The sequence below is a fragment of the Zonotrichia albicollis genome, chromosome Z, assembly GCF_047830755.1.
Source record: "Zonotrichia albicollis isolate bZonAlb1 chromosome Z, bZonAlb1.hap1, whole genome shotgun sequence".
Classification (NCBI taxonomy): domain Eukaryota; kingdom Metazoa; phylum Chordata; class Aves; order Passeriformes; family Passerellidae; genus Zonotrichia; species Zonotrichia albicollis.
In genome coordinates, this window is record NC_133860.1 from 70,585,631 (window position 1) to 70,613,318 (window position 27,688).

The 27,688-nt window shown below is 43.7% G+C and overlaps 2 protein-coding genes across 2 annotated transcripts in view; one reads left to right on the plus strand and one right to left on the minus strand.

Annotated features, from left to right (window-relative positions):
• The window catches only part of SNX30 (sorting nexin family member 30), a 53,786-nt gene extending 48,025 nt beyond the window's left edge, over nucleotides 1–5,761 (plus strand). Inside the window, exon 9 of the mRNA XM_005493393.4 lies at nucleotides 771–5,761. Within this exon, the coding sequence (XP_005493450.2) occupies nucleotides 771–830 (60 nt within the window). The 3' untranslated portion in view covers nucleotides 831–5,761. The remainder of the gene's footprint in view (nucleotides 1–770) is intronic.
• Nucleotides 4,697–27,628, minus strand: SLC46A2 (solute carrier family 46 member 2). Its single transcript, XM_005493394.4, has 4 exons — nucleotides 11,964–27,628; nucleotides 10,377–10,460; nucleotides 8,594–8,750; nucleotides 4,697–7,149 (listed from the first exon to the last, which is right to left on the minus strand). Exons 1-4 carry the CDS (start codon nucleotides 13,021–13,023, stop codon nucleotides 7,092–7,094), a joined length of 1,359 nt encoding a protein of 452 aa, XP_005493451.2. The 5' UTR covers nucleotides 13,024–27,628; the 3' UTR covers nucleotides 4,697–7,091.
• Nucleotides 27,629–27,688: the final 60 nt, after the last annotated feature.

Here is a 27,688-nt window from a genome sequence, read left to right on the forward strand (position 1 = left end):
ATGTCTGTCAACAATGACTTGTGGATATAAGAGCTGCTGATGAGTTTGCCCAATTTCAGCATTTAATAATTTGGATTCCACGGTCTGCATTTGCCCAGTTTGACTTGTGGGTTCTTTGTGGTTGAAAGACAGTAACAACATACAGTACAAGGATTGTAATAAGTGTATGTGTCTGGGGAAACAACTCCAAAGCCTGGAGTGGCTTTCTAATAACCCAGAAGCTACACTTATAATTCACTATACCAGGCACTACCAGTTTGTCCTCTAGTGTAATTGAGTCTCATAGCCATACTGGAATACACTGTGTCTCAGAATTAACTTCCCTAAATGCATGTTTTCTTTCAAATAAGTTTGCTGGAGGTAGTCTGTAATAGCTGCCATTGTGTCCAAATCAGCCTTCACCAACAGTCACGCCACAAAGATGTACATTTCTACTCAAAACAGTTCATCTGCCTAGCTGAAAGCTGTGATATTCTTTAGCTAGAAAAATCTAGGTTAGTATTTGGAAATCCTGGATGTTCTGATGATTTTTAATGGCTTGGGCCAGCTAATGACTTTGGAAAACTTGAATTTGTTGAATTTGTTGGGAAGGTTCAGCTGTTCTAATGCTTCCTTGCTGTTTGACATTCTGGGGTTTTTTCCCCTTTCTGTAATAATCTGTAAAGACCCACATTACTTTTCTTCCACTTGCATGCTGTTGGTCTGGAAGGGTTGATCAGAAGTCACATGAACTGATATAAATTAAATTTTGTAAATCTTTCTTTCTTCAGTGCCTTACGGCGTGGGAGTCAATTATACCACTATTGCAAGACAAGCCAGAGACCAAATAAGAAGTACCTTCATGGACAGTCTAGCACTTCTGTGCTCAGTACCACTAGTCATACTGGAACTGTATGGAGGACTCTTTTTGTTAAGTTAACTGAATGACAGCTGCACTTAGTTTTTCAGAGTATCTGTTCCAGCCTATTTGAATTTTTTTCCTCAATTTTTGTGTTTAAACTGGGGTATGTTTCATCTTTTTGAGTTATCTTGAATGGTTCCTTCTTTATTCTATGGAGTGATTGGGGTTCACAGAGAAAGTGCATGGGGATCTTGATAAAATTTACCTCTCTAGTCTGGAAGGAACTGATGAGTGGAACACTAAAAAGATGAAAATAAAACTCTACTGCAAGGTGCCAAATGACATCTTTATTACCATTCTGTTTTGTTTGCTTGGAAAAAAAAATATTCCTATGTTACATTACTCCCTAACCAAATCTTCTCCTTTTTTTTTTTTTTTTTTTTTTTTTTTTTTTTTTTTTTTTCCTGAATGGATAAAGAAAGGCTGGGAGAGATTATTTTCTGTTTTACTACCACCCGTGTGCTCCCTCTGGATGAAATGGTCTCTGTAGACTTTTCTGTCCAGGAGTCAGGCTGGTTCTAGACAGACCATACCAACACCAGCTGCAGATGGTTGGTGATGGAAGCATGAACTGTGGTTTTTGTGAGTGTGGCATGCTGTTGGTTCATACTGAGTATCTTTGTTTACCTTGGTGATTATGAAGTAATGTCAGTTGACTGAAGTGTACTTGTGACTGACTTGGGGATCAAAACCAGCTTAGCTACGGGAACGAGTTGGACTGCTGCCTTTCAGGGGTTGTGGGAATGGGGAAGGATGGGTCTTTAATTTTCCAAAGCTAGCTCTGGAAGTTGCATGGTGGAGATCTCTTACACCATGCTTTATATATGGGTTTTACTAGAGCCACTTTAGGCTTGGTCACCTAAGATGTCTGCAGTAGTAAAAGTAGAACTCTTTCCTTTCTCCACGCTTTCTTTGCAGCAACCAAAAGCCAAAAGGTGTCAAATGCTTCCTTCCACCAAGCATCAGAGTGTGTGAAACTTGCCTTAAATGGGTTAGTGGGGGATAGATGGGTACCCTATTAGGTTCATACCTGTCTCTGCTGAACCACATGGCAAGTTTTTTAGGGCTACTTTTGTTACAGATCTATTTTCTTAGTAATTTCTGTTAGCCTTTAGAATTGCAACTGCTTCTGCAAGTCCTTTTTTTGTCCTTGCTCTTGCAATCCAACCTCAAGTAAATGCCTGCTTGGTGTTAATGGCCTTAGGCCATTATGCTGCCGTGATTTAACAATCCTAGTGAGGGGGGTTGGGACTCATATGAGTGTAATACTGGGATTAAGGGCAATAAATAACTCTGTGCTTACTTTCTAAATTGGAGTGATTACTTATTCTCTGGCAACGTTCTTGCAAAGAATGTGAGCAGTGATTGATTTTGTGCAACTACTCTGCTCTCCTGTAACAAGGTACCCACCAGGTACTAGTTTGATTTGGAATTTATTCCTTCATAAAGACCAACTGAACATGCAGCCACCCTTCTCAGCCTGGTGGCTTTATGGAACTCTCAAGATGAGTTATTGCAGCACTGTGGTAGCTGTCAGGCTAATGAGATGGTGCTCTCTGCATGAAAAAGTAAAATATAAGACATTTTAAGAAATTTTTCTTTTTTGCTCAATCTTATTGTCAGCTCTGTGGTACTAAACAAACTATGTTTCTTGTTTAAGATCAGTTTGTCAATATGCACTTTTTGGTGTAAATGAGAACTCTGGTTTAAGTTACTGTTAGGTTCAGAATCACAGACTCCCCTTGTTCTGGGGAAGTACTTAAGGGCATCATCTTGAAGCAATCTAGAATAAGCACTTGCATACTATCCAACAGTTTGTCCTTCAGGGTTACAGTCTTCCCCATTTTCCACGAAGAAACATGAACATGCTTTTTGACTTAGTTCAAAAAGAACGTGGAATAAATGGAATTTTGTTATTGACTCTACAACATCACTGGGATTCAAGCAAAATATACCTTGAACTATTATTTAGTCAGTCTTCCCACCATCTTAGTAAAATAAACAGCACAAGATGAGTAGAAAGAATGGTGATTTCTTTCCTACAGGTGGTTTCATCTGATGCCTTACAACACTAGGGGAGTCTTCCTGCTTTGCTTTATGTCAAACTGAAATGGGTGTTGCTTTTGGGGAGTTCAGCAATTAACATCACAGCTGTTCAAGAGAAGCATAATGGACAGTGGAGAGTGCCAAGTGAAGCTCAAATCAGCATGTAACTGTTGAGGCTGGAGCTGCTGAAGATCGAGCTACCTTACGTGATCTGGACCGAAACCTCTTAAGCTCTTACAAAGGCAGTAAAACTTGGCATTCAAAGGAAGAATCCTCTGCAAGAGGATTTGCTGCAGTGTAATAAGGGTGTGCATAGGTGGGTCTCAGTGCCTGCAGACTGTGGAGTGATCTGTTCTTATGAAGAGCTGTTGTAAATCACAAGGTGACTGAGGGAGAGGCTGTGGGTGAGGTGTGGGGAGGATCCTGATTGTGATGTTTGGGGCAACCATGCCAGTCAGGAAGAATACAAAAGTTGCAGGAAATTCCTGTAAGATGCAGGGTGACACTTGTATCACATAACTGCTGTTAGAAGGGAGTTGAGTCCTGAACTGACAGTGAAACTCTTAATATGTAATCCTGTCGTCCTTGTAGAATGAGTCTTTACTTTGGATGGTCTACATTTGCCTGGGAGAAACAGAAGGTGTTGGTGAAGGGAAGCAGGAATACTGCAGGAGCTTCATCTTTGAGTCACTTGTTGAATGTTAAGTCACTGAAGATGACTCTCTGCATGTGCACCAAAGTGACAGCAAAAGTAGTTGGTGCCCTTTTTATGAACCTGTTTAAAATGTGGTTCTTTCAGCAGTCCTTAAATCAGCCCAGTTTTCCTCATAATCTATAACCGGGGCAAGGCCCTCGCAGGGGATGCATAATTCACTGCTGCCCAGTTACTTCTGTATAGTTTCTGTGGTGTTTGTTTCTTCTGTTAAGAGGCACCAGCACAATAAAGCAGGCACTGAGCTCATTTCTATGCTCAGTAATGAACCATGCATTGTTCATGTATACCTTTATCAGGATCTAAATCTTGCAATAAACATAGATGTTAAAACATCATGGCTTTTTCAGGTATACATTGAAAAATGAAAAGGTAATATGTGTAGCCCTAAAGACACAAAGAGTTTTGGTGTGAATTATATTAAAGAATAAAGTATGGATTCTTCAATCTACTTGGATTTTTGCTGCACTAAAACTTATTCTGAGGATAAAGTAGTGGAATAACTGATAGAAACAAAGCAGGAGTGGCAGAGACAGTTCTGTGAAGGCACTGTGCAGTAGCCTTGAAGCAGTGGCTCTGCATAGCCTGTTCATGAAACATTTCTTCACCTGTCAGTGCTGCAGATGCAAGGGTCCTAAATAATTCTATCCCAGATAGCAGGGACCGTTCATTACTTTAACAGGAGCCATGCTTTTGTTAAACTTGCGCAATTTAACTGGATATCATTATGATTATTGTTGCAGACTGTTGAAAATCCTTGTCCTGATTATCACTGTACAAAATTGTATAGATTAAATTAGCTCATTAGATGTTCTGTCGTCTTAAATTCTGAAGGTAGAACATTCTTTCCTTGGGTGTATTAAACTTTTACTACAACAACACATAGGGAAAATCAGGACTTTTTTTTTAAAGACAGGCAAGTTGCTACTACTTGTTGGATTTTTGTTTTCCTCTTGTGAAGTAAAACTGGGGATCACAGGAATAAACTTACCTTCTGGCAAACTGAATGTGGCATTTAAAACTTTTTGGGAGTGCTGTTGAACAATTTACAAACGAAAATGGCAGTGCTTATTTCTCTGCTTAGCACTTGAAAGTCCTGCTGAAGTATCTGACTTGTAGAAGTACTTAGTAAAGAACTGGAGAGGTTTTAAGGTTGCGTGCCTAAAGCACAGTAAATTTGCAGAAAATAATGAGCTTTCCAAAGAGGCACAAGTAGATCACCCTTATGTAAATGGCATGCTAAGACAAGGCTAGTCACTGTCCTAGACTACTTTGAAGGTCTTGGTATTCCGTGCTTTGAAGCTAAACCATTACCTTAACCTGGTGCTGGGATGTGTATCCATACCTTCAGATCAAGCTGCAGCGTTGTGGCCAGTGCAACATTCCTACTGCACAAAGAGACAAGTTGCTGAGGGCCAGTCTTAAAATAAGAGCCAAAGGGCTTTTGTACAGAACACAAAAATAAAGAAGCACCGTCCTTGCTCTCGCTTCTCTGTGCCTGTATCCCTCTGTCCCTCCCTAAGGTCTGGAGAGTTGTGAAGGCAAGCTGGCTGTGAACTTCACACACTGTGTGGAAGGTATCAGTGATGGGGACCAAACTGACTGGTTTGGTGCTGGTTCCTTGTCCAGACTCTTCTGCTTTCACTCTAAACCCACTCACCAGAACTAGAGTCACTGTTCATACCATTAAAATACAAAATGAAAGCTGTGAAAATACTTGTCTCTGTGTGAATTAGCTAGTAAACAATGTAAAAATGGGAAGGAGGCTTTTGTTTCCTGTACTTGGTCAAATCTGGCAACTATGCTCTTGTTCAGACTCACAGGCTAGGAAATGTCTTGCCTTCTGGTGCTGGCATGTTTCTATACCCTTTCATATATCTCTTTAAATATACTTTGTGCATTGTTTACTATGGAGATAGTATTGATGGAGAAAAATGCTTTGAGGTAAAACTGTTTGTAATTCTATATTACTGTGTAATTTTTTTTAAAATGCACCATTTGTTTACCTCAATTAATTTAATGGAATGGACCAATAAATGTATTAAAAGATGACTCCTTTACTTAGAATAAAGTTTCATTTTTTGTGGTCTTCCCTGGTGAAATGATGCATGTGTTTATTTTGTTAAGCAGCTCACTGTCTTACTGCAGAAATACTTATTTTGTTAAGCAGCTCACTATCTTACTGCAGAAATACTCCCTTCCCCTAAAATCTTCCATGGTTGATCTAAATAGAAATCATCTGACCTGTTGTTGCATTACTTCTGGTACTGAAAGTGAAGGAGCTGAGGAAAGATTGGAGGGAGGAATGGATGGGGGGGGACAGGGTGACAGCAACTTCCTCAGAGGCAGGGATTGTGTAATGGTAAGCCAACTTCTGCTTGCTATACCCCTGGCTCAAACTGAAGCTGCCTGATTTGCCTCCAGATTATTTCAGTTATTTAAGGGCTTTTAACTTCCCTTTACTTAGTCCAGGACCTTGGAAGCCTCTAGTCAATTAGCATGTAAGCAGACACATCCTTGTCAGACATGCCACACTTTTGACTGATGTTTGGATTTATGTGACATCATCTCATGCTAGCTGCTGTATTGTATGAGGTTCCTTTCCAACCCAGATAAAAGCTTTGGTAACACAGTAACTATTACATGGTATTAGAGTCCCTACAATTCCATAAATCCTGTAGGAGCTGTGTGCTGCACTTAGCTGTTCTTTACCTGTGACAAGAGTAGCACATTGTGGTGGTGTGAGTTGAAACACCAGCATTAGCTCTTGAGTCTTAGTCCTTGCATGAGCTCTGTTGAAGCACTGTCCAGTGTGACATTCTCCCAGAAATCAGGGACATGAACATCTGTTCAGGGGTGTTTTATTGTAGGGATTACTAAAGTTCTGTTAATCTTACATATTTTTATGGTGTTATTTCTCTATTTAATGGTCTTGTACATAACATTAATTGGCTGGGCTGATAACATCTGCCGGAGATGGTGAGCTGGTGTGTCCTGCTGATGGACCTGTGCATGTGGCATGTGGCTTGCAGCTCTGTTTCATCAGCCAGAGTCACAGAACTGCCCTGAGGTTTCTGAATGAACAAACAAGAAGGAACTAATGGAAAACCAATCCTCTGCTTTCCGCTTCCACTCTGAACGATGTGTCTGGAAATGACACTTTCATTTCTAGCCTATATCCTTGTGCGTCTTTGGTATTGCTGACCAGCATAGCAAAGAGGAGAATGCTCTGAGGACTGCTGGTGTGCAATAGCTAACGCACATACTCTACAGGATGGGGTGTGTGCTGCAGAAATAACAAGGCAAACATCTCTTCTTGGGCGAGAGGCTTAATGGCTGAGAGGTTGTGGCATGCTGTGAAGTGGAAATACAAATGCTCTGTATCCTATTGTGTTGGTAGGGACTAATGATAACAACCAGAAGATGCCTCTGTTACTCAGTCAGAATCTCAAGGGATCCAGTGGTTGACCTTTGTTTGATGGCCACAAAGCTGTAAAGAACAATAAAAAATGCAGATAATAAGAATTAGCAAACTACCTTCTCAAACTTAGTTTGCTCTGTCCACATCTATATCCTAAACTTTGCTGGGGTATCTGGAGCTGGCTGCATGCTAATGGCATTCCTCTCAATGGTCTGCCAGCCGCTCTTGTGTGCATTCAGCGACATTGGCACCATCTGTCATCCCTCACTTCAATAACCTGTATTTGTACTGGTAATGGTGCTTCTATTTGAAACCTGTATTAAAAAGCATTTGAGTAGCTAGCAGTGACCCCTCTAGAGAGAGGGTTGCATATAAGAAACAAGTCTTTAGTGTCTGGAAGATCTGAGAAGGAAAGCAGAGCCAGGGGAATGATGAGTAGAAGTAGCCTTCCTCACACTAGTAGTCCTGAAGTCACTGATTGTCAAATGCATTCACAACCCCAGAAATCCTTTGGTGCTCTGGATGAAACAGAGGTGGTGGTGGAGGAGCTTTCCTTACAGGCTCTGCTTCCTGTCTAGGAGGTGCAGCTGAAGTCAGTATACATTGTGCTTTTAGACTTTGTACTACTCTATTTTGCTTAAACTACAACAGATCTAGGCAAGAATTTTGCCTAGAGTCAAGCATTAGCCTGTCCAGTACATGCCTTACATCTGAATGAAGATATTCTTCTTAAGTGGATTAAATACTGACATTATCACAGTTCACTTCATACAGAAAGAATCTTGACGTTTTTTTGGTAAAGCAACAAGCTGGAGAGTCTTGGGGAGGCTCTAATAGACAAAGTGAGACTTGGAGGGAGATCCTTCAAAAATTCTGTAAAAGTAGGTGGAGGGGTTGTTTCAGCTTTCTCTCTTCAAATTAAACTGGTTTTGTTAAAAATTGTTCCTGAAATTGTATTTCGCAGCAGTCACTCCATGGTGGTACAGTTGGGCAAATTCAATGGACCAGAATTTTCCTTCAATTTTCCTTCACTGTGGTAATAGTGTCTCTTTGAAACATTTGAGGAAGACTGAAATTATTCTTTTCTCAATGGATAAGTAACATATAATGGAATTTTTAAAAAACATTTTACTTTGTGTAGGGTCATTCTTTCATTCCACTTACTACTATTTTCACAGTACCAAACAATTACATTTGTGTGAGTGCTTTGTCTCCTGGGATTATCTGTTAAACTGCCAGATACTCTTCCTACAGCAATTCATGTTACATTAAACAAAAATAAGATTTAAAAAAGCACTGGCTAGACATTGCAACTTTCATTTTTTGAATCTCTTTGATATTTGTCAACTCATTTCTGCAAGTTTGGTTTTTTCCCTTTTTTTAAAAATTCGGTTGGTGTGGGGTGTTGTTTTCTTTTTAAAATTCTTTCCTATCTGCTTTATAAATTTTAGAATCAGGAAGTACAGAGAAAATACAGCATGTCTTTTTCAACAAAATCTTTCCCATTTCTTACCTTAAAGGGAGGAGACTCAGGCAGCCGACTAGAAAAGACAAAATGAAGCAGAAGCCGCTGTACCAGTCCAGTGTGTTTTGATAGATCTTGTTGTAGACTGTAGATGTCACTACTCCCGTGGTGACTAAAGACAGCTGCAGCAGGACAAACACCTTACCTGTAAGACAAGAACATAGTTTGTTGCTGGAGATTAACAAACCAGCTGTGGTATCTCTCTGACAAATCCAGAATCACAATTGTGTAGTCATTGCTCCGCTAATACCAGATGGCATGAGCTTGTATCTGCTTCTGTTCTAGACAACAATTAAATGATTTTTCCTTTTAGGCGTCGGACAAAAGATTCAACTGGACAAAAGATTCAACTGGAAAACTGTCTGCCTAAACAGTCTACATATAAAGGTAGCTACTTGTAACAGCAGCAATAAACTGCTCAATAAGTGCTCCTTTTCCTAGAGGTAGAAAAATAGTCTAGAGCTGTCATCTTCAGGACAGGAGACATTTGAGTAAGGGTCTGCTTCTGGCCTAGGCCAGAAAAGTGGTTCACAGGATTGAAATTACAATAATGCCTGAAATGGGGATGTGTGTGTGATTTGTATGATATTTCATGTGGAAGAAAGGCAGAAACTGAATTCTAGTTGAAACCACTCTTTACTGAAGGGTTTCTGTCATGGTAAATGGGTGAAAGGGAAATAACCCAGCCCGGCAGGGACTCGCAGACTGGGGGCAAGGTCAGGGCTGTATGCTGAGCTTGCTGCCCTTGTAGCATTCTGCAGCCACTCAGCACCAGGAGATGAAACTGCGACCAGAAGGCAAGTGCTGCTCTGTGGCAGGGTCCTATTCTTGGTCTGGGCTGACACCATCGTCATGTGCAGCCCATATGGCTCAAGATAGAGATTAAAAAGGTTTCATTTATAGTGAATTATTTGGGATGTGAGCTGTGCTGTTTGTGGCAGGGAGATGATTTTGCTATGGTGGATGTTGAGGGAGCACAAGCGGTAGGAATGAACTGGTGACAGAGCAGTGTCGTGTTCGTATGGCTGAAAGGAAAAGGATGTGAAGGATGCAGAGGAAACTTGTTTCGAGGAGGCATGAGCAGTTGTGGGCCTGTGGTGCTGTTTGAATGAATGGCCAGTCCTGTATCTTGTGTCTAAATCTAGCTCATTGGGGTAAGGTAAAAATGGTAGGCCTTAATATGCTGCTGTAAAATACATTTTACTAATTTTTAATATGTAATTTAATGGAAAAGAATTCCAGCCTCTATTCCAAGAAAGGTCAATTTTTATGCAAAAGTTATTCTTTGTAGTTAAATTAAGTGTGACAGGAACAAATTGCAAACACCTGAAGAAATGTTTAGAGAGCATAACTGAAAAATAGATTAAAATAATCCATCCTTCCCAAAGCTGGAGGTAAAAGAAGCCAGATATAAATGGTGTGACTTCAACTCAATGTCCTGCTTTTCTTGGTTCTCCCTGCAGTACTGTGTTTTTGAGAAGCACCTCAGCTATTTTCCCTACCTTTGAACTATGCACTGATTGTAATGTTTTGAAGTATGTGCTGAAAATTCTGTTGATAAATGATGATGCAACCAAGGACAAGAAGATTGGATGTGAGAATCTTGTCCAGCAAGTTTCTCTGCTTCTCCCTCCCTGTTTGTGGTATCATTTCCTCTGGTATTATTACACAAAGCACAGATTGCAGCAATAACTTACTTTTCTCTTAGTACTCTAGGCTGAATAAAGGGATTTCAGGGGGTTTTGGTTGGTAAGGTAACCAAAATACTCACCATAGGATGATCCTTCAACATGCTTAGACAACATGGACCTGATGGTTGGTAAGGGGATGAGGGCGAAGAGCATCACTGCCCGTGCTGTAATGCAATGAATTTTGAGTTATCACCAGTGTCTGCTCTTTGTGATCCAGCACAGCCACTGCTTTTGAAGATTATACGCCACTGGCTTGGACAGACACCTTGTCTCACCATTTCTCTGCTAAAAAAAGCCACCTCCCATTATCAGAGGTCCTTTGCCCAAACTAGACACAGTCTCTTGTTCTCAGCCAGACATCCCAGCATAGATGGGGTCCTCCCTCTTCTTTGAGATCCATGAGGATGATGATTTAAGTTTTAACATGCAGAGAGCCCTCTGTGCTACACAGCCTTGACAGGAACAGTACATTCATAACACTGCATCTGTCTTGCATCTCGGTGCTTCTGGCTTGCAGTATTCTAGCCTGTCTCTACTGTGAAAATCTGTGGGGATCTGGAATTACCTTCCTGTCAGCAAAACCAGCTTCAGTGAAGACTTGGTCCATGTCTAGTGTACCAAGGTGTTTCTGCAATGCAGGGAATAAGCATCCAACACACTGCATAGCAGCAGGCTTTCAGGATGAAAATTAGCTGAATTATTAAGCAAGCTTTTTTATTTTCTACCTAATTTTTTCCCCAGCTTGATTGGCTAAACAAACATTATATCTTAAATCTTAAAATCACTCAGTGTTTGGCTTAGTACACAAATACAATATCCTATCATCTTTCCCTTTAGAAAAACTTTGTTTAATTTTCAATTCCCTGTTCCCTGTAGGGACAGACAGAAAAAGCACTTCAGAGTGTTTATCTCCAGTGTCTTTCTCATTTTGAGAAACAAAACCTTAAAGCCATGCAATAGATAATACTCTGTGAGATAGATCTGGCACAATGCATGCAGTGCTTGGATTTTGTTTTTCATCACAGGTCAGCTCCCAGAAGTAAACTTGCCTTTCCTTTATCATGGGATGCTGCCCCATCTATTGTTACCTGTCCCTTAGTAATTTATCTAACAGTGTGAGATCTGTAAACTACATTATTGTGGTCTTTTACAACACCAATGTTTCATTAAGTTTCCCATCAGCTGTGCCTTCATATGATAAAAATCCATCACACCTTAAGATGTTCCCATAATAGGAAGCCTTTGCCATTTTGCATCTGTTGTAGCCTTAAGCCTTGCCTCAGAGGAAGCCAGTGCTTCCTATTGCTGCAATGATGCAGTCCCACTAGTACACGGACTCAGCAACAATTCCCAGTCTCCAAGAGTGTGAACACTGCTCAGATCTGGTCTATGACAAACTGATGAATTACAAGTCAATGAGCCTTAAACTAATCCTTGGCAGAAGTGTATGCCTCCTCAGGATATTGTGTGCTGAGTCTTAAGAGTACTAAGGGAGATGTGGGGAAAGAGGAGTAAAAAGAATGCTTTCTTGCAAATTGTTCCTGTGATGATCTGCCTAACTCCCTGCTTGCAAATTTGTCACAAAGCAAAGCAAAAAGCCCTTCCAGTGATGTTGAAACACCCATTTCTCAGCTGTATTTGCTCATGTGCATGACTGTTCAACTCACCAATGTAGAACAGGAACGTCCACTGCACGAAGGCCATGATGAGGATGCCAGCGCTGAATGAAGCTACTCCGATCATGATCATGGTAATATCCCTCATGTATCTGGAGAACACAAGCACCCCTAGGAAACTGGTAATGAAGATCACATACCCAGCAGCATTGCCATGGCCAATCTCCACAGCGTTCCAACTTAAAGGTTCCCTGAGCAAGAACAGTGGGAGTACGTTCATGGCACCAACCACAGCCAGGTCATAGAGGATTGCTGCCACAAACAGCAGGATGATGATGAGCTTCGAGGGTGACACTGGAGTGAAGATGCTGCTCTCTGAAGGCTGGGTGCTCCCTGCTACCACTGCTTCTGGTAGCTGACCACCCACCTCCTCTGCACTCTTGGCTTTGGCTGGGCAGGGAGCTGCTGGCTTGGGGACTGTGAGGACAAAAATGCTGTAGAGGAGACAAAAGGCATAGCAAGCAATGCTGCAGCACACCAGCACGGTGCCTTCTCGGTAGCGGTTGCTGAAGCCAACAAAGAGGTAGCCAGATGCCATGCTTCCCAGAAAGCCAGCCAGGCCATACACAAGTTCAATAATGATGAGCCGCAGAGACCTCTTGCTTTCAGAGGACCCCAGGGATCCCAGAGCCATGATGCCTGCCCAAAGTGTGGTGAAGCCTCCTGTCAGCCCATTTAAGGCAGCAGCCCCATACATCACCTCCACTGGCCAGCCCAGCAGAATCAGGAGGAGCAGGAGAGTTTTGGAGCCCAAATAACCAAGAAGAGGGAAGCAGATGGGGATCTTGCGATGTATCCTGTCCCCCAGCTTGGACAAGCCATAGGCTGACACCAGTGGGCTCAGGCCCAGAACTAGGTTGTAGATGATATAAAAATTAGATACAGCCTTCTGCTGAGCATCTTCCAGGACGTGGGCGGGAGCTGTGCTGTTGGTCTGGTTGTAGTAGTTCTTCACCACCAGCAGCAGCGCTGTGTCGTAGAAGGCACTGGCCACCTGGGAACCCGCGACCACCGGCTCAATCCACGTCCTCATTGCCATTATTCCCACCATGCTGCTAGCTGCCACCTCGTCTTGGAGAGAGCTGCTTTCAGCAGCGTTTAAGGAAACAGCATGTGAGGAAACAGCTCCTCAGAAGGTTTGTTCTGGAGGCATGTTTGGAAACAAGCAGCGAAAGGTCCGCCGGGCTGCACAGGACTGGAGAGTTGTGCAAGAGATGATCTGGCTGGCAGGATACTCGCAGCTCACCTTGCTATGTGTACACACACCTGCACATCCCTGCGCTGCTCTGAGCTCTGGCTCACCCATGGGAGGCTTTTGTACAGCCAGAGAACGCCCTGCACTTGTCAACTGCTGCTGCTCCTCTTCCTGGTGTAGTTTCAAAGGAGGTCAGATGACCTGGGGAATTTCTCTCTCCCAAAATAGGAAGTGAAAATGCCCTGATCAAGTAATTGCTGTAATTTGGGGCAGTGGTTTGTTTTTTGTTTGTTGACTTTTTGGGTGGTTTTTTTTCTTCTTTTGATGTCCTTCATATGTCAGAGGACTCTCAGAGTGGTTGTGGGGGCAGGGAATGGCTGTGTGCCTTTTTATCAAATAATTTGTGAATTCCCCTTTACTGCCAGCTCATTTTTCTTTTTTTCTACAACAAATATGACATTGTCTCTTTTGCTTTTACCTGCTTCTGTCTTCCCTGTTGCTGCATCATGCCCCTTATGTCATTGTTGTTTCACTAATGCAGTCAGGAAATACACCAAAAAGAAATTAAAAGGCAAAAAGTCTGTTTCTGGTAACCTGTCTCCTGTGGCTGGCACCCTTCTTGCTGCATCCTTTGGCTTTACAATGTGGGAATTTGCAAGAGGAGGCAATTTATCCAGAGGCATCAATGACCACTGTGTCCCAGTAATCAGCCAGCTCACCTGCAGGCTGAGGTGGGTGAGAGTCCACCTCTGGAGAAGAGTTTCCAGCCCTAGCTCCTCGGGGAGATGGTTGTGCATCTCTTCAGGTGCTTATTTCCATCGACTCTCAAGCTTTGCATCTTGAAGTCAGTTTCCAGTTTTCTGCTGCCTGAGGGGCAGGTAAAGTGGCCCACTCAAGCAGGGCCCGTGGGCACAGCAGTGCTGCTAGCCAGAGGCACAAGAAGCTCTTGGACCGGGATATGGTGCCAGCAGGCTGCCAGCTCCAAGGACAATGCTTGCAGTCCCAGCTGCAGGAAGTACTTGAAGGATATTTGGCAGTCTCAAAAATGCTAACCTAAATGATAATGATCTCATTCCGTACTGGTTTAATGAATCATAACAGACAGAAAAACAATCTGTTCTAGGAAGATTTACGGTCATTACTTTAAAAGTAAATTACTGATGAATTTGAAAAAACAATGTTAAAGCCTCCATCTGTCGGACTCTTTGTTGACTCAGGTGACATTTACTCCACGCCATGGCTCCAGAGTTTTTTTTTTTTCACTCTGTTTGGTTGTGTAATAATTTTTGGCTTATATTTCAAATACAGAAAGAAAGGTACAAGAGCTAACAGAGAAAGGAGTGGGGAACTGACCACTAGAATGATTTGCTCTAGAAAATTCTACCTTCATCAGAGAATTTTTTGTTAGACCAAAAGGCTCTTAACCAGCTCTAAATTACGTGTGTTGTGCCAACAGCTGCCTTTTTTTCTTTTACCCAGATTAGCTGCAAAAGGTGTCTAGTTTCTTCAGCTTTTATTGAGAAGTGGGACAAGTTTTTTTCAGCAAACCCTGAAATATATCCAGAGGACAGAAATTCCTGTCAGCCTTACTGAAAACCCCACAGTATCAGCCTGTGACCAGTTTAAGCAACAAATGCAACCAGAGGAACTACCACATTTCACTTCACCCAGGGAGCCTTGTGTCTCCCACCAGGATTACATGGAGAGAAAAATTACTTGTCCCATTCAAGCTTCAGTTTGGGACATGGGGTCTGGTGCAAAGGAATCAAATTGGAGTGCAGAGGTGTGTTACAGTCACTGTGCTCGAGACACTGCAGATCTGCTCCACTCCTACCTGAGGGATATTTTTCCTCCACATTTCGTTGCACAGACAGAGTGCTTGGCTTATTCAGCCAACTCTGTCTGGGCCTAGATAGCTAATGAACTGTGCTAAATGTTGCTAGTGATCTCATTAATTTCGTCTGCATGTCGGGGATATTCTGTGTGTTCACTCACGTTAAATGTACTTTTTAGAACTAGTTCTCACAGAAGGATACATTTCCATGTCAGTAATTTCAAAACAGTAAGTGCTAAAGTAGGAGTTAACTCAGGCTCCAAAATATTTACTACTGCAAAACAATTTTCACAAATATCATATTCATTTGATGCCACAACATTTTCAAAATTACTATTATCTAGTAATTTTTCAGACTCCCCTGTTCTTATATTGCTAATATTTATAGGAACATTTACATCTGCTTTAAAATATGTTCATGCAGCATAAGTTTGGTGGAGCTCAAGAAAGTGGTCCTTGACATTTAAGAAAAATGTATGCACAGAATCAGAGACTATCTTAACAACACAAATACAATGGTGTAGCCTACTGGAGAAGGACCACACAGTTTTAGGGCATTTTTCCCTAGAATGGTCTTGTCTGGAGGCCCACTAGAGGCATAGTCAGCACATGTTTCACCAGCTCTTCAAAGTTCGTCAATCTGGCCAAACCAGAGCTGTTTTATGTTTCTCTGTGGTGATGTTTTACATTCCTCTACTGTTTCTTTTTTCTTCAAACCATCTATGGCAATTCCATCACTTTTTCTTTCTGAACAGAGTTGCCATAGGGATTTCAGTATGCTTGGGGACCTGGGCTACACTCTGGAACTTGGTCTTCAGCATTCCTTATCTGAAGAGATCCTTTTGACATCCAGGATAACAACCCAATGTGGGCAAGTAATCCCTCCTCATCTCTCTCCCTTAAGCCTGCTATTAGGATCTGTGATTCACAATCCCTGCCTGGCAAGGCATTTTGCCTCCAAGGGGGTAAATCAGCTCTAACTCCTTCTCTTCCTACTTGGTATGTGCAGATCATCCTCTCCACTGTGGCTTTGTGGCAGTGGTAAAGTGGGGAAACATGATTAGGAACTGTAAAATGCCTGGGTCTGATCCTGGATGGAGCTGCAGTCCCACTACAGCCCCAGAGGGAGGGAGAGCTGGTTGAAAACACTGGGGAGAAGCAGCTGTTATAGTGATGGCTGGTTTTCCTTTGGAAAATACTTCATAAATGACCAAAGCATTCTGTGGTTTGGGAGACTGGCTTCCTTGGAGGCTGCCATCTAACTATATACAGCCCCTGTCCTCACAAGGTGTGTGGTTCTGCTTGCAGGGATGGGGGAGATGGAGGGAGGATGGGAGCTGTGTGGAAAGCCAGGGGCACAGGGATGCAGCATTCTAGCCCAAGGCAGTTGTCTTGCTGGATCCAGAGCCACTGATGGCGGAAGCTAATGCCCAGACTATGTTAAAAAACATCTAGCAGCCTTGTTTTGTGGCTCTGAGAAACAACATCAAGGTTGTTTGCACACTCAGGAGGCTGGTGTCAGTGTCTGTGGCACAACAGCTGGTAAGGGCACCATTAGTGTAATAAAATACAGGACCATGCCTTTAGAAGTGCACCTGGAGGTGCCTCAGACACTGAGAGCTCTGGGCCAGCAGTCTGGCATTTGGGAGCTGCAGCACCATCAGACATGTTGGGATCATCTATGGAGACACCTGCTCTCCTCTGCTTTCCCAGGGAGGCGAAGGGAGCACAGGCCACAGGCAACGGGTGCCCACGGGTGCCTTTTCCCCCACGCCTTCAGGCCTCACCCGCCGCTCCACTCGAGCAAAGGCTGGGGTGGTGTGCAGGCCGCAGACTGCTGCAGGAGGGATTTGCTGCATGGAGAGACCTCATGGGGCGCACTGACATGGAGCATGGAGGGGAGGGGTGACCCCCCCACAGGGGTAGAGAGGTCTGCCAGCCCTCCTTTGGAAAAGGCTGGCACTCTCCACTGCTTCAGCGCCGCTTTCAGAGCAACACAGGAGAGCAGCAGGGAGCTGTGAAAGGCAGCACTGTCCAGGGCTCCTTCAGGACCATCACTGGCTGACCAAGCAGCACCAGACACCTACATTCCCTTGCTGTCACCACCAGTCATCATGGTTTTCTCTATTTTTCTCCATTCTGCTTACCTTTTGGAGTCTCCTGTGGGCCTATGTCCTGCTGAAAATAAAAGCACACCATCCTTTGACAGGTGCTTTTTGCTGAGTCAGCTTTTCCCCCCTTAGCTTGAGAAATTTGGGCAATTAATAGTCCTGACAGCTAATTGTATTCCTCAACATTAGTACTCTCTATGGAAGCAGGAAAGAACACTTTGTGCAGTACCTGGTGTCTGCCTGATCAGCTGGACCACAGAACAAATTCTGTAGTCGCTCTTAAATAAGGCCCAGATAATCCTTGCACTAAATTAGTTTTTTGTGTGTGTGCACATCCTCCTTTTCATTTATATTCATGACTCTTTTTAAATTGTTGCCAAGGTATATATGTGTTTGGAACAGAAGCACTGCAAATTTTAAGAGTGTGCAGGCAGCAATGGCCTTGAAAAATGGGATGAAATAAACTGTCCTAGCACTACAACTTAAGCAATCCAATCTTGCATAATAGTGGATAGTGTGAAAAAATGATATAGCTATAGCAAAACCATTATTATTTAAAAAAATCACTGCTGAATGAACAACAGTCATTAATGTATAAAAACTTGGTTCAAACCCACAGACTTCTTTCCCCTTCCTAGGTGCTCTCCAAAGCTATTTTGAAATAATTTTGCAGGACTACTTCATATTTTGTTTTCTGTTTAGGTCTAGAAAACTTTTTGGCAATAGTAAATCATCTGTCCTTAGAAGTGAGGGGAAGAAAGAAGAAGAGGAGAGCAAAGGAAAGAGGAGTGCTGATTTTTCTGGTCTGATAGGACCTTTGCTAAATAACTCAGCCCTAGCCAGGTACAATTAGAGGGAATCTGTATCTCTCCATAAGCCTGAGACTCTACAAGAAGTAAGAGTAGCTGGCAGAGGACATCAGGACAGTGGATAAAAAACGGATGAATCCACTCCATTCTCCTGGCTGAGAGGTGGAGACCATCAAGAGCATCATAAATGCATAAAGATACAGGGTCTGCATTTCTGCTTTGTGCAAGGCATGGTGGTTTTTCTGGAAAGGAGGGAAGGTATATAGTTCTTTAAATCTTCTGGAGACACCCTTGCCTGGTAATCCATTTGTTTTCATCTGACAGATCTCAAGCTAGCTCCTTGCCTGGCTAAATTTCTGTTTATCAGGCGGGTAAAGTTAGTGCTGAAGGCATCACTTGCTGTAAGCCCTCAGTGATACCCCAGACATTTCAAGCAGGCAGATGGTAACTCACTCCTCACAACCTCTCTCTGTTTACTCTACTGGACTGGGTCCTCAGTACAGAAACTGGCTATGGTTTTAGCAATTTAGATTTTTAAATTTTTTGTGGAGTTTTATGCAGAACATGCTGTAAAACACATTCAGTCATCTGTTAAAAAGAAAAAGCAAAAATCAAGAAATGGCATACACAATCCAGTCACCTTTCTAAGCCGTAGCAACCTTTTTTCCATGCAGCAGACGGCAGCTTTTCACATTCTTCACGTGGGGTGTGTTTACTCAGCCTCAGCAGAGAGAAATGAAAAACACAGGAAACTCGATCACAAGCTCTCCTGGATTACAGAGCACCATCTGATCCCCCGTGGGCCACTCACACAGGCCCTTCAGCACAGGGGGAGGTGAATGCACACGCAGGTGGTTTTGGGCTACAAGGTTGCATGGCAGTGCCTGTCGCTGTCTTCACTGCAAACAGACTCCAATGCCAGCTGAGGATTTCCGGACCTGTGCAACCAGGCACAGCAAATAATAGGGATAACCCTGTTTATAACATGTGCCATAGCCACACCTGGCTAATTATCCAGCTTGTTTTGAGCTGGCAGGGTGGAGAGGTCTCCCTGAGACAGAAGGGAAAGGCACCAGCATCGTCCATGAGGGTGGCTGGGAGGCTATGGGGGAGATGTCCCTTCTCATTTTGCTTCAGGGCACCAGTGAAAAATGGCACCACTGGTGTAATCTTAGCACAAGAGAGCAGAATTATGCATGGGTGGCCAAACTGCAGTCCTAGTGCTGGACAAGCCTTCCCTGGAAAACAGCAAGGACTTTTGAGGCTCTGTAACCCACCCAGAGGTGTCACCTCCACTTGAAACACAGGGAAGATATGTCTGGAGTTCTCCAGCCCCATAACTCTGCATCTAAGTGTTCCAGGAGATAGCTCCAGACTCTGGAGAAAGCTCATGTAGACAGTGCATACTACTTGCAAGATGTTAGCTAGCACCCTCCCAGGCAGCTAATGAATGAACAGCCTTGGTAGATTTTGTGTATTCTTAGTACACATGTATAAAAAGATATTGAAAAATACATTTAAGAGACCTAAATACTACACATCTTCTCCTTTCTTTGCAGATCCTGTTATATCTGCAGGAAATTTTGGAGTTGAAGAGGGGTACTGGGTAAAGGGCACTAGGGAAGCAAGAAAGTCCAGGCAGCTTTCCAGTAATATTGCTGCTGCTAACTTTTTACAGGCTGCATTTCTTAGTGTCAAACAAGCACAGCTAAATATAAATATACATATATACATAAACGTATTTTTAAACTGTGTGGCAAGACAGATGCTATTACTGGCATTTGCTATTTCCTCAATGCTTGACTTCAGCACTGTGGATATTCAAAGCTTCCCTGAGCTAAAACTTTTCTTTTATGCCCATTGTGTAGATGCTGAAATGGCCATACTAGTTGAGAACAGCATTGCTTTTCCCCACTACAACCTCTGCATTTCTGGGCAATGGTTTCAAAGCTCCTGATTAACTGCATATGGGCAATGGGGAGACATCTCCCAGCCACTTTACCTATTTCAGCATGGCTTTGTACCTTGGTGACCAGCCTGGAACCAGTGATGCTCTTGAAGTGAGGACTGCCAGCTATACTCCCCTCGTGGCACATGCTATCGCCAGCCATTGCAGCGCCTGAGACATTCTGTTTGCTGAGGAGCAGCAGGACACGGCTGAGGGTCACATCAGGAGCCCTCCAGAGGACCGTGCTGCTCTTGCTCTTGTCCATGAGGTTGCTCTGCTGCTGCAGGGCCTGGACCTGGGGTGGGGGATGTGAGATCACACCTCCCACTGCCACATGGGATGCACTTCCACACCACCACTTTCCAAGGGTAAATAGCTGTCACCTTCAGGGATTTTATGTTGGACTTCACCTCCAAGATGCCAGTGGGAACTATTAGCAGCTAGCAAGTCATGTCTGGCAATGAACTTTAGGGCACCCTCTGCAAGGACTCGTAACCAGGGCAACCTAGGGCCTGGAGAATAAACTGAGCTCCTGACATTTTAAAACCACACTGATTTAATATTTCTGTACAGGAAGGGAACATGAGATTAAACAGGATTGGAAAAATAGAGCCCACTGAGGTACTAAAATGCTGGTTTGATCCTTTAGTGCTTGAGCATCTTTATAATACATTCCTTGGAAACACCCAGCAAAGCTTAGACTATATTGACACATCTTTTAATTTGTAAACTCTGAGTCCTCACGTCAATAAATTATGAGGCTCATGAACAATGATATCATTCAGCTATTTCCTGATTCCCTTCTGCTGAAGACTGACCCAGCAAACAGAGGCTAAGGAGGGCAGCTGAGCTGAATCTTGTCCACCACAGTCCAGGCCTGGCAGCAGGTGAGACTCAGGCTGTAAATGACAAGAGCTTTTTTGTGGTTTCCAGAGAGCCTGGGTAAATACGTGTTTTGCTGTATACTTTCCACCCCTGCAGAAACATTGCCTGATCATGCTTTCCGCTGGCTTCTGAAATGGCTTCTCCATGAAAAATTCCCATCAGCATGATTTTCCCCCATTTATCTTTCTGTTTTCCACTGTTTATACCACTCTGACCTGCATTACCAATCATCACTTTATACAGCAAGTCCCACAAGTTGCAATTACCTTTTTCTTTAAAAACTACTCTCTGCACTGCATACAAGCTCAGCCCGCCTTCTGTTCAGCAGTTGTTTTCCTCAAACACAGCATTAAAGAAAAGCAGAAATCATGCCCTTTTGTCATCAGCAGTACAACAAAGAGAAGAATTTTGTTTGACGTGGCTCTCCCCCAACACCCTTTCCAGTCAGTCCCACTAACATATCCTCATAATTTTATAGTACAGTCCATGAGCTTCCAGCTGAGTTTAGTGCTGTGTGGCCCTCAAAGAGCAAGGCCCTTACAGTATATGGCTATCTAAGTGCTTTGGTCCATTTGGATTTAGTCCATTTAAGGTTTATCTCACGGTTCTCAGTTTATCCATCTTCCATGGGATGGATAATAGGATGATTTGGCAAAGTGTGAATCCAGTGAAATACCTGGGGAGAGGAGACCAGCCTGGAGGGAATCTGTCTGGGAGCTGGTGGGGCCTTGCAGGGGTAGCCAGTAAGGAGGCTCAGCGCAGGCAAGGTGAGAGACCTCTGTGCCCAGAGAAACCACCCAGTCCTGGTGCCCAAAACCAGCCATATTGTGGGGGTCAATAGCACCATGTGGAAACCAGAAGAGAACAGCAGAAGGCAAGGAGAAGGCAGGGAGAGGAAAAGGTAATATTGTGAAAGTCTGGGTCCACCTTGGGCTGGAGCTGTACCCCAAAACCACGGTCTTAGAAGCAAACAAGCCTTGTTGGAGAGTGAGCAAGTGCCCTACTTTGGCATCTTCCTTCTTTCACTCCAATTAATTAGGGCTGAATACCTTCTGCCACCTCCACACAATGTGGGGGTTAGAAAGCTGTCCAGCAAGTCAACTCCCATTGCATATCTGGGAACCCCACCTTTCTCCATGGAGACAAGGCTTTGCAGAGACCTCTTTCCCCTATTCTAATGATGGCAATAATTTTGAACACTGCAACATTGTTGCCAGCAACACTTTGGAAACCTTATGTGAGTCCTGTGAAAAGCTATTTCATCAAGGTCATGTCATTATCTGTGTGATTATCCATGTGTTTTTGCTAACATTTTCCTGGTTTAGTGTGTTTCAGTTGCAGCTTAAGGACTTGATGCTCACTTTAATATAAGTTCAGATTTCTCAGATACTACAAGAGGAAGAAGTACTTGTGGGGGTCATTTGTACATAAGCATCCTGGCTCATTTTGGGTCACCAGAGTAACATCCCAACAGGGACAGCACTGCCCTGGTGTGTCCACTGCAGCTCAGTATGAAATCCTCCCCATTTTGTGGAGCAGTTTCTAGCCTCCTGCTCCTTCCCCCTGCTCTGCATCCACCTTCTCAGCCAGTAACATGTCCCACAAGAAGGGTTCAGCGCAGTAAGGCCCCTTGTCCAGTGTTCTGTGTGTCCAGCCATGATCCTGCACCTGCACCTGCCAAGGCAGCACATAGCCTGCAGTTGTTGCCAGCAGTGGTTCCCTGGCAGGGCTGGTGTGCCCCAGGAGCCTCCTGCAGGAAGGGCCATGACCAGGGCACTGGGTGTGCATGCAGCTGTTTCTGGGAATCCCAAGTGTCTCCCCAAGGGAGGTTTGTGACATGTGCCATGGCTCTCTGCCTGATGCTCTGCGGGCCGCAGGAGCCCTTCCTGCATTAGTGGCAGGGGTGCCACAGCAGTGAGCTCGGCACTGAACAGGCCCTGGGTAATCGCTCACCACATCCCTCCCACGTACTGGCTGCCCCAAGGATCTGTCTTCAGGGCCCGTCCTTGGAAATGAAGCTCTCACCACGTCAGTGCGATCCCCTCTGCAGATGTCACTGCTGCCACACAAATCCCCACCCCGCAATGCTCCCCGTGCCGTCTGCAGGAACAGAGAATGGGACAGGGCGGCTTTGCACATTTTTCTTCCTTCATCGATTTTCTTGCCGCTGCTCCCACACTCTAGATTGTAACAAGGCCTGAATAATTTCCTGCTCCTGGGGATATACCATTCTCAATCCACTGCAGAGCTGACACATGCCTGGAGTGGAGCAGGAGCTCTCACACTGCTTCCCACATTTAGTGCTTACTGCAAAAGCTCTCTTCCTAAAGACCCCATTGATAAAGCAGTGGGCTACGATGCCAATTAATCAGTGCTCAGCCAGAGCTAGCACCAGACCATGAACTCTAGATAGCATTGTTATTTTTCTCCTGCTGCTTGTTTGTTGTTTAGCATTTTGTTAGTTTGTTTTCCCCGTTATTGCTGAGTGACAGGATAGCCCTTGGATCTCAGTCTGAAAACAACTGAAAACACTATTGAATGCTTTCCCTCCTTTTGAAGCAATTTCATCAAACCTGGCTCTGTAGAGGAGATTCTTTGCCTCTCTATTTGCTTTCCCATTGTTCTGGGGCCTCTTAAAGCCACCTGAAACTAAATGAAGTGCAGTATCTTCAACTTCCATGGGGCTATGACAGAAATTACTGATAAAATGCTTTTCTATAGTCCTTACTTACATTGTAAAAAACACTCTGACGTTTGGCACATGCCATTTCAGCTATGCAATGGGGTGACAAAGATTTTAAATGTTCTGAGTGTGTTATGAAACAGATAACAACAGCTGATAACAGCAGAATCAACTGCAAAATTCCTGACCTGCTGCCACCCACCGGTGTAATTGAATTACTTTTGCAATGTCTGAATGCTTCCTTGAAAAAGTCCAGTTTTTACTCTTAATTAACTTAAAATCTAAAGAAGATGCCAAGGAGTTCATTTTCCCACTGTGTGCCACTAGTACACCATCCTTCTTGGCACAGAGCAAGGCAAGGCAGAGGAAGACAGAAAGCCTCTCCTGTGTTGAGAAGACAACAATGCCTTTTTTTTCAAAGACAGAGGGATTGGAACAGGTGGGTAAATTTTCAAGCTTGTTCTGTAGCCCATTTCTTGACTTCCATTTACTACACTGGTAAGTAAATCCACAACTGATTTTCTCCATAGGCATTTCTGATACTGTCTGCACAGGGAGAAGAGGGCTGGTGTTATGGAGAGCACGAACTGCAGGCAGCACTTGTCCCTTGGCAACTCCCACCAAAATCACCAGTGTCCTCTGCTGCTTCCCACAGAGGGCTGTAATTAAATACTTGACTGTTCCCGGCACAGGGAGGGGCAGAGGCTGGCATGAACCTGGCCAGATCCCAACAAGTCCCTGTGGCCCTCCTGAGGTGCATGCCCGGTGCTCCGGCCCCTCCCAGCTCATAGGGAAAAGCTGGCACAGCCTCCTGGCAGGGGCAAGGCAGGGGATCTCCCCTCGTCTGGCTGACCCCGAGGGGTGTGAGGCCAATGGGCCAGCAGCTGGCTGCTGCAGGCAGGCGTGTGACAAATGGACAGCTGGCTGAAGGGTGTGCTCTGCCACACAGCACACTGCGGCTCCTGCAGGGGTGAAGGAAGCAAGGAAAGAAAGGTCATGAGATTGATCATATCTGGCCTCTGCAAACCTCCACAAGCATGACAGTGGAAAAGAAATGTGCAGGAATGCTCTTGTTCCTGCAATTGACACCACCAAGTGGGGAAAGATCTCTCCCACCTCTACATAGAGACACCAAGTCAAGAGCCACGGGAAGAGACCGAGTGATTGCCACAGGAGGTGGGACACAGACCACTCTATTCCAGCCACATGCAGCTTTCAGGGGCACATCTTCCTGCAATAACATGAAGAAACAGGCAGTTTTATAGAAACACAACACAGGTTTCTATTTTAATGAGAAAATAATTATATACTTGCATTGTAGGCCTCACAGTCACTATAAAACAGAAGCAGGATAACATTTAAGTGGTTAACATACAGAAAGCCAGGTATTGTTGAAACTGGTTGATAAGTCATGACAAAGATGCTGCCTTTTGGTTGCCAAACAAGTCAAGACTAGTCTATTCTCCCTCAGAAATGTCAGTACAGAGCAAGATGAAGCCCAAATCGGCAGCTTTAAAAACAAATTGTTCAGAAAACCTGCACTGTAACCTCAAACCAATTATAATCACAAATGCTAATGCTTAACTATTTTTCAATACACAGTTTCATTAAAACCAGTCTTTGCCACGGGAAAGGATCTGAGCATTTCTTTTGTGGAGACAAAGTTAACTCTGCAATAGTGCTCTTTTGTTGCATTTGATATAGTCATATATAGATAGATATGTATTACTGCCGTATACTTATAAACATCTAAGCTTGGTAGCATGCAAATGAAACAACAGAGGCAAGTAAACTGCATCTCACTCTTGTTACCACAGCACTAAATGTGCTGCTGACTATAAGTGTCCATAATTTCTGGAAGAGAAAAACTGCTGGGTGAAAAGTCTGTCTGTCCTGGACTGAAATACTTTTGTTGCAGGGACTGAAGGGAAATGCTTCTATAACAGAGAACAAAGCATGAAAAGATGCCTTATGATGGGTAATTGTTGTCACTGGCCTCCAGTGAGAAAGCTGGAAGGAAAAACAGGCCTACAGACTAAAGAAAATAAAGATGCAAGCTCCTGGGAAGGTAGTCCAGGGTTGATTGCCCTTGATTCACCCTTGATTACCATGCCAGAAAAACAGGTCCACTTCATTAGATACACAACTCTTTCACAGGCATGGAACCTCCCCATGGTGCCTCTCCTTGAGATAAGCTTGCTGCCCTCATCCAGTGAACTCCTGGTTCAGCAGGTTTTCTTCAGTTCAGTAGCACTTACAGGGGACAGGGAAAGAACTGAGTCAATGGGTAGATATAAATGTATTTACTACAGTTCCCTGAAAATAAGCCTGAAAATTGTAAGTGTCCACGGACAGAAATCACATGCTGGAGGAACTGAAGTGTGGTGGTGGTGAATAATTTGGTTGCAAGCTCTGTGTTTGTTTAAAAAAAGCACCAGAAGTATGTTCACAGTATTGGTACTCATTTTAAATGAGCTCACTGTTTCAGGATAAAACAGCACAGCAGGTCATGAAACCACGGAATGGCTTAGGGAGGACACAGTATTCTGGCTGATGACTTTTTTTAAAGATACCGAAATAATAACTGATTATAAAAAAGAAAGAATATTTTTTAGGGAAAAAAGGCTTGATGCCTTCTTTCCCATCACCTCCCAAATGTTTTGGTTTCTAGTCCAGAAATTATGGTTCCCAGTTGTAAAATACTCCTATTGTATTGCTTGGTGATAAGAAAGAGTAAACCCGCAGCCTCTATACTACATACAAATATGAAGCACAAGAATAAATACCACATTTCCTAATCGTCAGCTTACAAAACTGGTCAATACTTTGCAATTGTGACTCATGCAAATACCATGTTGGGTCAAATTTTAATATCACAAATACTGCATTAACTCAGTGCCTTATTTTTATATCCCCTTTCGGAAAAAAAAAAAAAAATAGCACTCACCCCTATAGCTGGTAAACAGCTGTGGAGAAAATAATCAGTGCACGCACTGCCATACACTTTGTGGTATGCCAGCCTCATGCACTCCCCCACACACACCCACACACACCCACACACACACCCACACACACACAGACACTAATCCTTCACTGCTGATCCCAAGCCTAAGCAGTAACTAAAGGCTCTATGGTTTGCTTGTAGCGCTGAAAACACTGGCTGAACAGCTAAAATAATATTTTCTTCCCTTGTTTGCTCTTCCTTGCTCATTCCTTCCAACTCATTATGCCCTTTAGCTTTTTTGTTGCCTGGAAACGTGAAGACTTCCACAAAGCACTCTACTTCAAAGGCTTTTTAAGTTGTATAAATATAGTTGAAGACATAACTCTCTTTCTTCTTTATTTCATACCTCTTTCTAGGCCAGAGTCTGGCTTAGTTCATTTATTGCCTCATTTAAAAATTAAATGTCCTTTATTTGTATCCCTTTCCCACTACCTTTCTACTTCAAATTATCCATCTTCAAAGATTTTACACATATGCCATTCTTTCCCACCCCACCATCAAAAAATAGTTGTCATCCGCTAAATACAGATTTTCTACTTAGAAACTTTGTTGCGTAAATATGCTCTGAGAACCTGGAGTTCAGGTGATATTGCAAGCATATAGGATCCTAAAGCTAAGGTAATCCATTTGGCTTAGCTCTCATCCCCATCTATTCCACTCCTAAATTGTGATGGCTTGTGTTTGCAACACAAGGATTGTTTGACTGAGTTTGCTGGATTGTACATTTGCAGTAACTGCCTCCCTGTTTGTTGGGTTTTTCTTGTTTTAAACAGATAAACTGCTAGAAAGGGGAGCACAACCCACACCCCACACCCCCCTCCCAAAAAAAACCCAACCAACCCAATCCCAAACCCAACCCTTCAGTCTCCTCAAAAAAACAGAACAGAGGGCAGTATCTTTGTGTTTTGTGGCTGGATAAGAGTATGCCGAATTAATGCTGACGGTCTTGTGCAGCGGCTGTGGGAGGCGAAGGAACTGCAGGAGGTTCTGACAGGAGCTACCATGGTCCTGGGGACAAGCAGGGCTGGCAATTCAGTCAGCAAGAAATACAGGTGTGAACCCTGGCCGCAGGCTCCTCCACAAATCACTTCCTGACACATGCCTGCAGCCTGTCTGGTCCGTGGGCGCAATCACCCTCCTGTGCCCACCCCAAGGCCTCCCACCCCTGCACCCTCTCCATTGCATTATTTCAGAGGGGAGATGGAGGGAAGAAGAAGGGGCTGTTTTCTAGGTGTGTTTTTCCTGTA

Coding starts and splice junctions, on each gene's coding strand:
- SLC46A2 (XM_005493394.4), bottom strand. CDS start 13,023: ATGGTGGGAATAATGGCAATGAGGACGTGGATTGAGCCGGTGGTCGCG. Junction 10,461..11,963: donor GACGTTCCTGTTCTACATTG/GTGAGTTGAACA, acceptor ATTGCATTACAG/CACGGGCAGTGATGCTCTTC. Junction 8,751..10,376: donor TGTTGAAGGATCATCCTATG/GTGAGTATTTTG, acceptor CTTGTCTTACAG/GTAAGGTGTTTGTCCTGCTG.